Source organism: Quercus robur, chromosome 2, assembly GCF_932294415.1.
Source record: "Quercus robur chromosome 2, dhQueRobu3.1, whole genome shotgun sequence".
In the NCBI taxonomy this organism is placed as follows: domain Eukaryota; kingdom Viridiplantae; phylum Streptophyta; class Magnoliopsida; order Fagales; family Fagaceae; genus Quercus; species Quercus robur.
The window spans coordinates 33,524,658-33,540,826 of NC_065535.1; the positions used below are offsets into that span (position 1 = coordinate 33,524,658).

Below are 16,169 nucleotides of genomic sequence, written 5' to 3' on the forward strand. Positions count from 1 at the left end.
ATATCATTCCATATACCAAAAAAATTTTTTTTTTGACAAATTTGGTTTGTTTTGCACCATTAATTTTGACAATATTATCATTATAACATCCCAAAAAAAAAACAAAAACGATATTATTTTAAGAGGATTAACAACATTTTTCAAATGAGAATTGAATGAAAAGACTAAAATGATATCCTTAAAAGTTAACGGACAGAAAATAATAAAATTTAAAAATAAAAGAACTAAAATGAGAATTCACCAAATTTAAATTTTGCTAAAATATATTCTAATTCTCTCACAGTAAATAAAGGTCAATACAAATATTTCCAAACAACTATAATAATAAGAAGAACAAAACAATTACAATACCATTCAAAAAATAGAATTAAAAGAAATGAAATTAAACAGCTTCTATGTTTACTAGCAAATAATAGATTGGACCGCCTTCGCTGACAAATCAATAGTCATACTGCAGTTCATTTCGGCTGACTTTTTCTTCTTCATTACAAACATCAATTCCACTTTCCCACTAAGTTTGGCATGGCTGTTCAGAGTTAAGACCCCACCACCTAACTCACTTCCAAGATTGGTAGTACTTGGCAGCGCATTTGAATTCACATTTACTGTGACACCAACTTTTTTGGTCGATTGTAGCCCAGCCTTACCCTTAGGAATAGTGACTTGCCCCACTGACACACCCTGGTACATGAACGTGGCAGTGGTGCTATCAAATTTGTAGGGACCAAAGTTAGTGTTCTTAACCCTAACTTGGGTTGTGAAACTCAAGTCAAAGGAAGGTGAAGCTTGGGTACCAACGCTGAAGTTCTGGAACGTGACATCAGTGCCCAATCTGACCTTAGGGGTCTTAACACGCATCACAATGAGTGCAAACACCAAGATGACAATGGTCTGAAACACAGCAAAAGCAGCAATATATATGGCCAACTTGATCCTTTTCTTTCGACGGAGCTCCTCAGATGTTAAAGTGGCAGACTCTTCATCACTTCTGGGTTGCTTAGTTGCTGGTGCCATGGGGTATGCCTGCTGGTTCGTTTTCTCTGCCATTTTCTTCTCTTGGAACAGTGAATACAAAAGCTTTTTCTGTTTCTTTACTCTCTTGCTAGTTAGTTTTTTGAAAGTAGTTTATGGAAATGGTAGCTGATTAGGTGGTTATATAACAAATTGGCTGATGGAGTGAATTAATAATGCAACTAGAGCTTCTTGGAAAATGTGGCAAACGCGCCTCAGCGTGCAATTGCTGACGAGGTGCTCTCTTATTTCAGAACTAGTTAAACGAAATGCTGCTACGCGTTTTGCTAAAAGACTTTCAGCTGCTTGAGAAAAACTAGGATTCTCCGGTATCTTTGACTTTCTATACCAAAATGACTAAAATAACTTCCTTCTAGTTAAGGGTAGTTGATGGAGAAAAGATCGCTATGACCTTCCTAAACTCAACTCTCACGCTTGTTTGAAATTATCGCGTAAGGCAAAAATGTACTAATGGAAATCATGGTTTCGAAGTCTGAATTGCGTGAAATTTGACAACCTGAAGCGAAATGGCATTCTAAGCAATAATCATAGCTTTGCCACGCAATACCCCCGAAAATAGCGAATTTCTTCATTTAGACCCTGAAAACTGCAGTTTTGCCGTTTATAATAATTTTTGTTTCCTTAATAACTTTTTGCTCAAAAATCAGAATAAAGTACCGCTTGTTTTGGGACAACCCTTAAAGTTAGTAATTTATGATTTTGCATTTAACTCAATTTTGCCATTTTTCAAAATTTTCGTTATTTTGTCAACTAATCGTGTAATTAGTGTGAATTAGGATTTCAAACGTTTTTCTTAGCATTTATATGTTTTGTAGCTGTTAGAGGCAAATTAGACTATTTTTTCAATAAGCACAGACTTTTGTCAAATTCTTTCTCTGGTAGATTCCAGTTTATATCCTTGTGGATTCAGGAAAAACCCTCGTGAATTCGAGGTTTACACCCAAAAGTTAATAGTTTAATTTCTATTCTATCAAGAAAGTATTGTGTGTGCTTTCATTAGGCTTCCGCGACATCAATAGTTAAGGAGTGAAAATTATAATTAATATTTAATTTTTTTACATTAGGCTTAAGTGTCTTTGAGTGTTGGCAACCCATATACAAAACATGTCTAAAGTATGTCTTGAGATGAAAGTGTTTGGAGTTTCTTAAATTGTGAATGAATATCTCTATTGAAGACTTGAAAGACTGCTCAAGAAGTTAAGTCTGTTGCCTCGACTGCTAGCTTGATTGATCAAACTTCGTTAAACATCAATACATAGCTCAACTGCAGTCAACCAATTGAACAGTTGGAATTCAATTTCACATGCATGTTTAGTCCATTGGAATTCGTGCCATAGTCACTCAGATCATATTAAAGGCTTGCCAAGGTCATCATGTACTTAGAGAGAATGTGAAGAATTAAGGAGATATTGCTACGACTTGGGTGTGACAAGAAAAATACAAAAATACAGACATATGCTGGCATTTCTAAAGCACCGCTATATAGTCTAGAAAGTGTTGGTATAGATCCAAATGGGCTATCTCGGCGTTTTTATTGTCGGCGCTTTCAACCACTGGCCAATAAGTATGATAATAGCCCAGGGTGAGCTACACCCAAGGTTGTCAAAATCGGGATTCTACGTAGAATCGTGGGAGGGAGGTGGCATCGTGGATCATAAGATCTTACATTATTTGCGAAAAAAAACATATTGGTATATTAAATAATCACATAAATTATACATTCATTCATAAAAAACCAAAAATGTGCATCCATTTGATGTAATTACCTACATTCATTTGTAAGCATCATTTAAAGAGACCTAAAACCTCAAAACGCTACACTATTAGGATGTTAATTTTCATTTTAGTCCAACTGAGCCTTCTGTCAAGTTAAAGAAGATTATAAAAAATTAGGATCGTTTGGGATCATCAAAATTGTACTATCTTATCGATCTCAAATGATCTCAAAGATCCTTAAAAGATACAGATTGTTTTGGGCAGGTGGGATAGAAAATCGTAGGATTGTAGGATTTAGATCGAGATTTTGACAACCATGGCTTCACTAGTAGTTTGCAAAATGTCAGTTTAGGTCCCAGTGGTTTTGTAACGCTATAGCGGCGCTTTTTTGAAACTGAAAACCGTTGTAGTAGGTTGAACCTATACCAACGGTTTTAAACCACCGCTATAGGCATTTTTATATTTTTCTAATATAGCTTTTAGCAATGGTTTTACAACCCTATAAAGATGCTTTTTAGAAATTGAAAATCACCGTAGTAGGTTAAACCTATACCAACAGTTTTAAACCGCCACTATAAGCATTTTTATATTTTTCTAATATAGCCTTTACTGACGATTTCAAAACGGCTACTATTGGTCTTTTTTCTTTTTCTTTTTCCCTAGGCACATAAATTTTCTCTGTTTTTTGCTTTCACAACCTGTTTATAGCTAAATAAAATAACATGCTAAATACAAGAGTTGATCTAGTTTAAACAATAATTTTTTATGCACGCAATATACATTACCAAATTAAGATTAGGATAACAAAATAAAAGTTGTTACTATAATAACAATTATGCCCAAAAGAATACACTCCAAATGTCTAGAATGTTATAATAAAGTTTCCAACTTTGATATATATCAACGTTTGAAACTTTAAAATATATTGAGTATAACAAAAAAACCCATCAGCTACATATTTCCTAATGCGGATCCCCCCGATGATAAATTTACAGCAACTAGAGAATGGTCATCCGCATCATCACCATCCTGAAATATAATAAACCCACAACAATAAGTTTATTTAACAACAATGTTACTAAAGAATAACACAATAAGACTAATCCATTACCACTTGAATTCAGGAATTGTTTAACTCCATCAACATATTCTTGAGAATTCCTCCTCTTGTCCATCAAACTCTTATCCATTGATATAATAATATAAGCTTAATAATTGCACCACATTAGCTAGCTAAATATTATTAGAAGTATTCTATAGTGTTAGAAATAATGGCTACATGATAAAACTTATCATTTTTTACCAATTTAATTTTTTTTTTTTTTGACAATTACTAATTTATCATATTGCATTAAAATGAAGTTGTCAGTTTTAAGATTAACAAACGTTATTTTAAGAACAGTTAGTCTTGTCAAACCTTGTAAAAAAAAAAAAAAAAATCTTTTACCAATTATGTTATCTCTCTACAATCTCCCGTTTAATTAGAAGCAATTTCCATCTATATTTTAGTACTAATTTAATAGTGAAACCCACAATTGCAAAACAGTGAAACACACAACTTTAACCAAAATTAAACCAAAAAAAAAAAAAAAAAAACCCACACAATCAACTAACAATGAAACAAATATATACACATAATCCAAACCAAACTTCAACCAAAATCAAAACTAAAAAATCACAAATTTAACTAAAAATATATACACTAATTTAACTACAAAATAGAAAAGAGATGGAGAGAGACTTACCTAGCTTTGGGTAGAAACTGAGGTTTTGGGTAGTATTTTTGGAATTGAGATTTTGGAGGAGAGGCGGTTAGATTTGAGTAAGAAAAGAGGAGGAGGGAAGTGGCCATGGTGGTGGGGAAAGGGAGACCCAAAAGGGTGTGGAGGAGATGGGTGAAGTAGAAGGAGAAGGGGAAGTGGGGGAAAGGAAGAAGACCTACCATGTCATTTTCGACAACCATGGCATGGATGGTAGTTGGCGGTAGCGTGGACAATGGAGGTTGGTGGTGGGATGAGAGAGAGAGAGAAAGAGAGAAAGAAAGGGGTGGATGCCAGAAATTATGTAAACATATATATATATATATATATATATATATATAAAGTGGGAAGCTAAAAAAAGAAGTGAGGATTAAAATTTTTAAGTCTAAATAGGTTAAACCTATTGTGGTGAAAATTTGACCTATTCCAGTGGTTTTAAATTGCCGTAATAGGCATTTACTATGTCAAAACCTATTGCAGCGGTTTTAAAACTGTCGTAATAGGTCTATAAAATTTGAAGTAAAGTCCCAATTTAATGAGCTATTACGGAGGTTATAATATTGCCTATAGTGGGTGTCTAACGCCTTCCCATCCCCATATCTAAACTCCGAGCACATGCTCTAGTAAAATATCTGTCCTTCCACGAAAGTGCGCTATATTCATAGTTCCTAAAACTAAATTAGGTATTGACTCCATTTACACCATCCGCCATGGTCCACCCTAGGCCAAGGCGTACTTCTCAACGAAAGTCAAGGGGATAACCCACATTGTGGATGATTGCCGCCATAAGCGGGGGTTGGAAACAGCCGTAATAATTCAACCTGTTGTGGTTGTTTCATAAAGCGCCACAATAGCCTACCTATAGTGGCAGTTTTAAAGCGCCCGATTTAAACTACTGTAATAAGTCAACCTATTGTGGTAGTTACTAAAAGTGCCATAGTAGGTCACCTATAATGGGAGTTTTCAAAATCAGGGGGAAAAAACACTACTATAAAACCAATTTTTTTGTGGTGGAATTTTGTATCAAGCATCATCTTCAACATCATAATGAAGAACATTAAAGTGCTTAAAGTGAAGCTGTTGCAAGAACCGACTTCAATCAAGGTGTGTGGTAACGGAGCGAGTTATACTATAGGTAGCAATGTTTCGGTCAATATATTCTTATATTGTAAACTTGCATTCTATTTAGTAAATCATTATGTTGGGTTGTGATTGATAAACCTCTCAAAGGTTTTTCTTATTGGAATTTTCCTTTGTAATCATATCACGTGTGTTCTTTATTTTCTGGTGCATTTAACATTAGTGATATGGTTGTGCTCATTACTTACAAAACTAGAATGCATTAAATAACTTATTTAAATAATCAAGTTAATGAATTTGGATTAAAGAGAAATCAACTAGAATCTAGGTTTTCCTAACATTTTTACTTATTAAAAAAAAAGTAAATAGCAATTATTTTCACATTAATCCAAAACGCCCCTCACACTCATTGTAGACAACCACCGTATACCCATGGTATAATAGTGCAATAATTTCTTGAGACATTGTTCAAATTGTCAGAAATTCAAATATTTAAGTATGGCAAGTGTTTGTGAAAATGTTCAACCAATAAGTTTTAGTAGTAAAAGTAAGCAACACGAATGTTACTATCCTTCTCTGCCTCCATTGACAATTACGTTCACAGATGAGAGTTTTGAAATAAGGCTTCTCAATTTTGTAAACTATTGTGTAACTCCATGCATATGCACGGATACAATTAAAAATAGTTATAATTACACTGTTCAAATTTTAAATTTTTTTGAAAAGATGTTCAAATTATACATGGTATTAGCTTACATTTTTTTAAAACTATATATTCATTTCTAAAATATATAATTTATAAAAAGGCATAAATTAGGTACAATACTTAGGTGTTGTTTCTTAGGCCCTCCTCCTAAGATTCAGCTATGTAGTTGTATTTAACTAAAAATACACTTCCATCAATGAGAAGAAAACCACATGACAGAATTTTAAGAGAGAAACCTAAGAAAAAATACCTAAATTTTGTCTATTCTAATATATATATATATATGATTTAGAATTTCATTGGATTTAGACTTTTTCAAGGTTTTTGCACACAATAATTCACTTGCCACAAAAATTAAAAAATTAGATGGACACGTAGCGAAAAATTGAACTCTAATTGAAATCCAATTTAGAATCTATTAGATTTCGACTCTTCGATTTTTACACTTAATAATTCACTTAGTACTAAAATTAAAAACTAGATGAGATACGGGGCCTAAAATTGGAAATTCAATTGAAATCTAATTGGATATTTTTTGAATTTTGACTTTTAATATATATATATATATATATATATATATATATATATATATATGGTTGGGACAGTTTTGTGTGATAGGCCCACCATTAATCACTTTTTCATTTATTAAAAATCACTCACCACATCAATACTTTGTAAAAAAAAAAAATTGTAAAATAACTTGTATCTCTACAAAAATTAAAAATTAGATGAGATATGTGGCCTAAAATTGAAAATCCAACTGAAATCTAATTGGATTTTCTTTGAATTTGAACTTTTAATATATATATATATATATACATATGTATGGTTAGGACAATTTTGTGTGATAGGCTCACCATTAATATCACTTTTTCATTTATTAGTAAAAATCACTCACCACATTAATACTTTGTAAAATAACTTGTATCTCTAGCATTATTCATGAAATAATAATGCAACTAGAGCTTCCTGGAAAACGTGGCAAAGTTAAAAAAGATATATAGGGTCCATTTGGATTGAGCTTATTTTTGCTGAAACTAAAAAACTGTAACAAAATAATTTTTAAATGTGTGAATAGTACTGGGAGACTCATTTTTAATTTTTTTTCTGAATAAAGTGGCTGTGGGTCCCATGAACAGTGCGTGAACAGTAACATTTGTCTCATGAACAGTAAATTTTGTCTCCTCGAAACGCGTGAAAGCAAAAAAAAAAAAAAAAAAAAAAAAAAAAAAGAGGAGAAAAACGCGATGCAGGATTCAGCAGAAACGCTGAATCCAAATGGCATCATAGTACCCGTTTAGATTCAACTTAATACTGCATTTACGTTTTGTAACTACGTTTTCAGTCTCTTTTTTTTTTTTTTCTTTTTCTTTCTGCGCGTGAACAGTAAAATCATGTGATTTACTGTACAGGAAAAAAAACACTGTTCACATACTGTTTACGCACTATTCACGGGTCCCACGACACTATTCACATATTTAAAAATTATTTTGCTACAATGTTTTCAGTTTTCAGTTTTTAATTTCAGAAATAATAAGTTCAATCCAAACGGACTCATATATTTAGCCCACAAACGCTGATCAGCGTGAGATTGTTGACTTCTAGTTCTAGATGCTTTCTTGTTTTATTTGGAGAATTATTGAAACTTGAAAGGAAATGCCACTAATGTAATAATGTTACACCTTTTGAACTTTTGGTTAACGGCTAGCTTCTATAGGAAGCGTAGACTCCGCTTATTAATATAGGAAGCGTAGAATTATTATATAGTATACTAGGATTCTAGAACGAGGTCATCGCTCTGGGGATTAGGATCCAGTGCGGGAATTGCACTGGATTGCAATTTACTCTAATTTTTTACAATTTTTACCTTTTCAATTTTTAATTTTTACTTTTTACCTTTTTTTAAATTTTTTTTTAACTTTTTTGAATTAAAAATTGCACCTGATCTCAATCCGTCACTCTGGAGTTATAAACCATGATATACTGCACATTTTGGAGGCCTTCTAGGACACTTGGTTGAGAGAGAGAGAGAGAGAGAGAAATCCATCTAAGCAGTTTTTTTATTAATTATTTTTTCAGTATAACTATTTATTGACATAAAATTTTGGGGCATTTTTTAGCAGTCACAAGAAATGGCCTAACCAAAGAGTCGATCCTTACTAAACTCACATCTTCATCATGATCGAGCTTAATGGCGGCCTTATCCTTGTCCAATGATCTTCTTCGGTACTAATTGCAAGCGAGGATGGCAATGGTGATCAGGTTATTGAAAAGCAGTGAGGTCATTGGCAATGGTGAGATGTTTTCGCCATGATGGTTGATGGAGATTGACCACAAGAAGGATCCCTAACCTCGGTGTTTGACGTTGACAATGAGAACGCCATTTCTATACTGGGGATTTTGACTCAGATCTTGGTGGCCTCAAATGGTATTAATGGTGACTTGAGCTTGCCAATAGTGTCAAGGTTTGGAAAGGGAGTGATGAGAGAGAGTGAGACACACACACATAACCCACAAGAGATAAAGGAGAACTGGCACAAAGGGGGAGTGAACAAGAGTAAAAAGGAGAGAGGATGATAAATTTGGGAGAATAAAAAAAAGAAACGATAAAGATGTGGCTGAGTTTTTTATTTTATTTTTTGAAGTGGATAGCTTAAAAAAAAAAGGGTGGACTTTTTAACTTTTAGTTAAATTTTGGATGAAAATTTAGTGATGCTTAAGATGCTCTAACTGATTAACACTCAATTAGGCTGCACTATTATTAAATTTAGGGTGAAATTCATCACGAGAGATTAGCATGTTGTTATATACTCTGCTAGTCCTAATTATTTTCCAAATTTGTCAAATCTGGTTTGTTTTTATTGGTGGTATCGTAATCTGGGAGTATAGTACTTAATGCATAAATCATTCCATAGAAAAAAAAATATATATATATTCTCATATAGTAAATCGTGGTCAATACAAGTATTCCCACAAAATGATAATAATTATAAGAAGAAAAAATTACAAATCCATCAAAAGAATAGAATAAAAAGAAATGAAGCAAAACAGCTTTATGTTCACTCGCAAATCATAGATTGGATCGCCTTTGATGAGAAATCGATAGTCATGGAGCAGTTCATTTCGGCAGATTTCTTCTTCTTCGTCACAAACATCAATTCCACTTTCCCACTAAGCTTGGTCTGGCCGTTCAGAGCTAACACCCCAGCACCTAACTCACTTCCAAGAACAGTAGTGCTTGACAGGGCATTTGAATTCACATTAACTGTGACAGTAACTTTTTTTGTCGAGCGGAGCCCAGCCTTACCTTTAGGTATAGTGACTTGCCCTATTGTCACACCCTGGTACATGAACGTGGCAATGGTGCTATCATATTTGTAAGGACCAAAGTTTGTATTCTTAATTCCAACTTGGGTTGTGAAGCTTAAGTCAAAGTAAGGTGATGCTTGGCTCTTTTTCGGTTTCTCTTGTGATAGGGTTTGAGCGGCACTCTCTCTAGAACTTGTAGAATAGTGCGTCCCTTTCTCTATTTAGGTGTTTGTGTATCCTCAGCTTTCCCATCTCACCGGGGTAGTGGTAGGGTGGTCCTGGGTTGTTTTATCCCTTTAGGTTCTGTGATTTTGTGGTTTCCCATATGGAGGATGTGGAAAGTATGTGGAAGAAAATTTCTTTGTCGGAGGAAGAGGAGCACGGTCTTGAGGTGCCCAAGTTATCTGGGGTTTCAAGGTCGCTTTTAGCTGGAAAATTTCTAACGCACTGTACGATTAACAAGGAGGCGGTGATCAAGACCTTCAGGCCGTTGTGGCATACTCGAAAACCTTTTCGAACCCATGAGATGGGTGAAAATAAATTGGTTTTTGAATTTGAGAATGATGTAGATTTGGAAAGGGTCATGGAGTACGAACCATGGACCTTTGACAAGCATTTGGTTCTTTTCCAAAGGATTGAAGATTCCACAACCATCTCTTCCCTCTCCTTTACTGAGTGTGCCTTTTGGATCCAGATACATAACCTCCCCATCAAAAGTATGACTCCTGAACTTGGGATGTCCATAGGTAAATCCTTAGGCAGGGTTATTTGTGTTTCTGAAGCTAATGAGAATGCTTTGATCGGTCGCTCCCTACGCATTCGTCTTTCCATAGACGTGACTAAGCCTTTGAGCAGGGGGAGGAAGCTATGGGATAAAGGCGTTGGGGTTGGTTGGGCGTCCTTCCACTATGAAAGACTCCCTAATTTTTGCTACTGGTGTGGTAGCTTGTTGCACGAGGACAGGGAGTGTGAGTTGTGGCTTAGCAACAGGAAAAAGACTTCATTGGAGAAAGGTCAGTTTGGGCCATGGATGAGAGCTGAAGTGGATCTTGCTGGCCGTAAACCATGGAACTCTACATCGGTGCCGGAGCGTGGGGATGTTTCGCCCCCTCACCAAAATAAAGCTCCACCGATTTCGAAAAGACCGACCCATCAACCTTCTGGCTCGGCAGTCGAGGTTGCACTTATCGAGACTCCCCATCCCGATAAGGTTAGCCCGGTTGTGGCGCCTGAAAGTAGTGTACATGCAAAGCCTCTGCAGGGTAACCCGGAAAGTTTTGAAAGGACATTACAGTTGATTGACAGAGAATTGGGATTGGCTACTGATCCTGTGGCCCCATGTGTGAATCACTCTGAGGCTGTAATTAATGCAGAAAAAATCCCCCCCACGAACTCTCCCGCGCGCAAAGATGCCAAGCATAGACCCTCTGCTTGCCTTGTTTTGGATCGTGGTTTTAGGCCGAAACAGGAAGATGGGCCGAGTCCCACTTTTGCATTTTCCCCTGGTTGTACAAGGCCCCCACTTCAGGACATCTCTAATGTTATTGGGCCTAAGAATAAGCCGAAGTCTCCAAGCCAAGGTACGTGGACTCGATTGGTTAGGCAGCCCACTACTAATCCTTTAGATGAGAATATGGGTGTTTTAAGTAGGATGAGGCCTGCACCTGAAGACCCAGAACCTCATGCAAAAAAACGTAAAACGTCCCTCCCAGTTGATTCTAATGAAGCAAACTCTCTTTTGGCGTTGGCTGGTGCTCAGCCACGCCAGTCACCATGAATTGCCTGAGTTGGAATTGCCGCGGGCTTGGGATCCGGCGGCGAGTTCGAGAGCTTTCTGATCTTGTGAGAGCTAAAGGCCCCAACCTGGTTTTCCTGATGGAAACCAAAAAAAATAATTCGTACATGGAGAAGCTTCATTGCCGTCTGAAGTTTGATAACATGTTCCTTGTCCCTAGAAGAAATCTTAGTGGCGGTCTAGCCCTGTTTTGGATGAATGAGCTTGACCTTCATATTCGCACCTTCTTCCCTCATCACATTGATGCAGTGGTAAATTCAAGGATTGATGACGCCTGGCGGTTTACAAGATTCTACGGAGCCCCGAAGACAGTCAACCGGGAAGATTCTTGGTCCCCGCTTCGCCATCTCAGCTCCCAAACTAGTCTCCCCTGGGTTTGTATTGGTGATTTTAACGAAATCACAAGGCTGGAAGAGAAGTCTAGGGGGCCCTTAAGATCGGATAAGCAGATGCAAGCCTTTAGAGATTGTCTTGATTTTTGTGGTTTCAAAGACATTGGGTTTTCTGGGTTGCCTTTCACCTAGTGTAATAATAGGTTTGATGGTCCACTGGTTTGGGTCAGGTTAGACAGAGCTGTGGCTTCAGCCGAATGGTTGCTCATGTTCCCTTCTATTCGGTTACACCATCTATCTGGTTTTTCTTCCGATCATAAACCCATTTGGCTCTGCTCCGATGATGTGCATTGTCGTTTCTACCGCCCTCAAAGGCCCTTCCGTTTCGAAGAGATGTGGACAAAGGATGAGAGGTGTGAAGGAGTTGTCCATGTTGCCTGGGATTTGTGCCTAGTCGGAGACCTTATGAGTCAAGTTCTGCAGAAGGTTAGTAATTGTCAAACTCAACTGCATTCATGGAATAAAAATGTGTTTGGCAATATTAAGGGGTCCCTAATTCGCAAAAGAAAGTTGTTGGCTAAGGCGGAATCAAAAGCTATTTCTGGCCAGGGCATCAACCAGGTCAAAGTCCTCAGAGAGGAAATTAATAACTTGCTGGATTTAGAAGAGTGCATGTGGTATCAGAGAGCCAAAACTGATTAGCTCAGATATGGCGATCAAAATTTGAAATATTTTCACTGCCGGGCAACTGAGAGGAACAAGAAAAATTTCATTTCTAGTCTTGAAGATGACCACAATATTTGGGTGGAGGGTGAGAACAATGTTGGTGAGCTGCTTAATGGTTTCTATTCATCTTTGTTTTCCTCGTCTTATCCTACTGAGTTTAATGAAGTCCTCGAAGGTGTGGAGTCCCGGGTTACCCAGGAAATGAATGCGGACCTGCTCCGCCCATTTATTACCTCAGAAGTCCAGGCTGCTCTTGGGCAAATGAAAGCTAATATAGCCCCTGGCCCAGATGGGCTTCCCCCCTTTTTCTACAAACAATACTGGTCAAAAATTGGCCCTGATGTCTCTGATGCTGTCCTGGGTGTGCTGAATTCAGGTAACCTCCCAAATGCCCTTAACCACACTTTCCTTACTCTTATTCCAAAAATTAAAAATCCAAGCCGTGTAATGGATTTTAGGCCTATTAGTCTGTGTAATATTCTGTATAAACTTATTGCGAAGGTGCTTGCTAACCGCCTGAAAAAGTTTCTTCCTTAGCTGATTTCAGAATCTCAGAGCACCTTCTTAACAGGCCGCCTCATAACTGACAATATTCTAATTGCTCATGAGACTCTCCATTACCTAAAGGCCAAGCGTTCTGGTAAGCTAGGGTTGATTGCTTTGAAGCTTGATATGAGTAAAGCCTACGACCGGGTAGAATGGGATTTCTTAGAAAAAATCATGGTTAAAATGGGCTTTAGCAATAGGTGGATTGCTCTTATTTCTATGTGCATAAGATCTGTATCCTATTCTATTCTGCTAAATGGGCAACCTCAGGGACTTATTTCTCCTCAAAGGGGCCTTCGCCAAGGCGATCCTCTGTCACCATACCTATTTTTGTTAGTCACTGAAGGGCTGCATGGCCTCTTGAAAAAAGCGGAAGATGAGGGCAGGTTGAGAGGCGTCTCCCTTTGCCCGGCTGGCCCCCGGATTTCTCACTTGCTTTTTGCTGATAATAGCCTAATTTTCTGTCGTGCCTCCATTTTCGACTACAGGACTATCCAAGAAATTCTTCTGAAGTATGAAAGGGCTTCTGGTCAAAATATTAATTGGGGAAAAACCAACCTGTTTTTCAGCTCCAACACGCTCGCCCAGATTCAGGCTGAGATTATAACTCTATTGGCAATTCCCGCTGTCCAGCGATACGAGCAATATCTTGGTCTTCCTTCCTTGGTTGGCCGAGCAAAAAAGAAATCTTTCAGTATGATTAACGAAAGGATATGGAAGAAGCTAAAGGGTTGGAAAGAAAAATTATTGTCCCAAGCGGGTAGGAAGATTTTAATTGAGGCGGTGATCCAGGCAATTCCCACTTATACCATGTCATGCTTCAAAATGCCAAAAGGTCTTATCTATGAAATTGAATGCTTGATCAGAAAATTTTGGTGGGGCTACCGTGGTGAGCAGAAAAGAATTCACTGGGTCAATTGGGAGAATTTATGCCTTCCAAAAATTGAGGGAGGGATGGGTTTTAGGGAACTCAGCAAATTTAATGACTCTCTCCTTGCTAAGCAAGTGTGGCGCCTAAAGAACAATGAAGATTCTTTGTTTCATAGGGTCTTCAAGGCTAAATTTTTTCCAAACTGCTTAATTATGGAGGCAAACAGCTCAAGCAAAGGGTCCTACGCATGGAAGAGCATAGCTCAAGCTCAACGGGTTATTGATTTGGGCTCTGTTTGGCGTGTTGGTGATGGTAAGTCCATAAAAATCAGGGGTGATAAATGGTTACCAAGCTTGCACAGCAGCTGTATTGTGTCCCCTCTCTCGTCCCTTTGCCCTATCTCAACTGTAAGTGCCTTGATTGACGAAGAATCTCACACCTGGAACTTGGACCTGATTAAGAATGAATTCCTAGCCCATGAAGCTAAAATCATCTTGGGCATCCCTTTGAGCATTCACAATAGCACTGATAAACAGGTTTGGCTTCCGTCCAACCATGGTGTGTTCTCCACCCGTAGTGCCTATAAGCTCTTAACTTCGACAGTGAGACTAGCCCTCCCTAATTGTTCGGACTCAGCAAGGTGTAGCCAAATGTGGAAAGGTATTTGGTCCCTTCAAGTCCCTCACAAGGTCAAGCACCTGTTGTGGAAGGCAGCCAATGAGGCGATCCCTACTCTATTCAATCTATGGAAAAGGCATGTGGTCCAATCGGTTTCCTGTCCTGGCTGTAAATTTGATTGTGAGGATACTATTCATGCTCTGTGGAGCTGCCCTGCTCTAAGGATTATCTGGGATGCTGATGGCCTAAGTAAAAATCTACTCAAGTATAAGCTCTCAAAATTTGCGGACCTCCTTGAGTTGATTTTCTCAGTTCGGGGTAGTGCCAACATGGACCTTCTTGCAGTGATTTTCTGGCTGATTTGGGAAAAAAGAAATGCAGATCGCTTGCGAAATAGCTCTTTTGGCTATCAAGATATCAGACCCAAGGCCATTCGGTTTCTTCATGATTTCTCGGCTGCTTAGGTTCCGAAAAATCCCCATTCCCCTGCCATGTCCGTTAGGTGAGTCCGGTGGATCCCTCCCATCTCCCCGTGTTACAAAGTGAACTACGACGAAGCAATATTCAAGGAAATTGGGGCGGCGGGTTTGGGTGTGGTCATCCGAGATGCGGAAGGTAATGTGATTGGTGCGCTTTCAGAGAGAATTCCCCTCCCCCTTGCTGTAGCCACGGTTGAAGCTCTTACCTGTAGAAGAGCTGCCCTGTTTGCTAAGGAACTGAGTATTTTTTATGCTACTTTTGAGGTTGACTCTAAAATTGTAACAAAGGCTCTATGTGGTGGTGATACGAATCATCCTGAGTTCGGCCTTGTCATTTCGGACTCCCTGTTTCTTGCTCGCAGCTTCCGATCTTGTAACTTTGTTCATGTAAAACGTTTAGGCAATTTAGTTGCCCATTATCTTGCTAGATTGTCTAAGTCTGGTAATGAGCTTCAGGTCTGGATAGAATCCGTTCCTAACGAAATAGCTCCTCTTGTTTCTAATGATGTTTTGTAGTCTCTATTTTCTATCAATATAGCAGACCTTCGAGTCTGGTTTCTCAAAAAAAAAAAAAGTAAGGTGATGCTTGGGTTCCAGTGTTGAAGTTCTGGAACGTGATATTAGTACCCAACCTGACCTTAGGGGTCTTAACACGCATCACAATGAGTGCAAATACCAAGATGACAATGGTCTGAAACACAGCAAAAGCAGAAATATGTATGGCCAACTTGATCCTTTTCTTTCGCCTGAGCTCATCTGATGTCAAAGTGCCATACTCTGCCATTTTCTTCTCTCGGAACAGCATATGCAAAAGCTTGTTTCTATTTCTTTATGCTACTTCCTTCTTTGAAAGGTGTTAATTGGGATGCTTGGAGTAGTTTGTACAAATGGAAGCAGAGTGGGTGCTTATATATTGATACAAGGCTCGAACAATTTTTCTGATGGAATGAATTAATAATGAAACTAGAGCTTACTGTGTGTCAAAGGGTCCAATTTTTCTTTCAAATTTTCTGCCTGTGATGGCACTAAGCCCACTGACTTAGTCTCAGCCAACACACCACACATACACACTGTAGGAACACTATGAATAGAATTATCAAGAGAATGCACACACACACAGCACACACAGTATTTACAGGGCACCAACCCCAACCTTCATTACTCAATATCAAGTACAAAGGAAGCCTGAGAATCCACAC

At 37.9% G+C, this 16,169-nt stretch overlaps 2 protein-coding genes across 2 annotated transcripts; both read right to left on the bottom strand.

Moving 5' to 3' along the window:
* Nucleotides 1-242: 242 nt before the first annotated feature.
* Nucleotides 243-1,139, bottom strand: LOC126713423 (late embryogenesis abundant protein At1g64065-like). Its single transcript, XM_050413175.1, has one exon. The coding sequence runs from the start codon at nucleotides 1,045-1,047 to the stop codon at nucleotides 403-405; it is 645 nt and encodes a 214-aa protein (XP_050269132.1). The 5' UTR covers nucleotides 1,048-1,139; the 3' UTR covers nucleotides 243-402.
* Nucleotides 1,140-9,330: 8,191 nt separating this feature from the next.
* Nucleotides 9,331-15,754, bottom strand: LOC126697874 (late embryogenesis abundant protein At1g64065-like). Its single transcript, XM_050395014.1, has 3 exons — nucleotides 15,585-15,754; nucleotides 11,367-11,385; nucleotides 9,331-9,746 (listed from the first exon to the last, which is right to left on the bottom strand). Exons 1-3 carry the CDS (start codon nucleotides 15,752-15,754, stop codon nucleotides 9,354-9,356), a joined length of 582 nt encoding a protein of 193 aa, XP_050250971.1. The 3' UTR covers nucleotides 9,331-9,353.
* Between the last annotated feature and the right edge of the window lie 415 nt (nucleotides 15,755-16,169).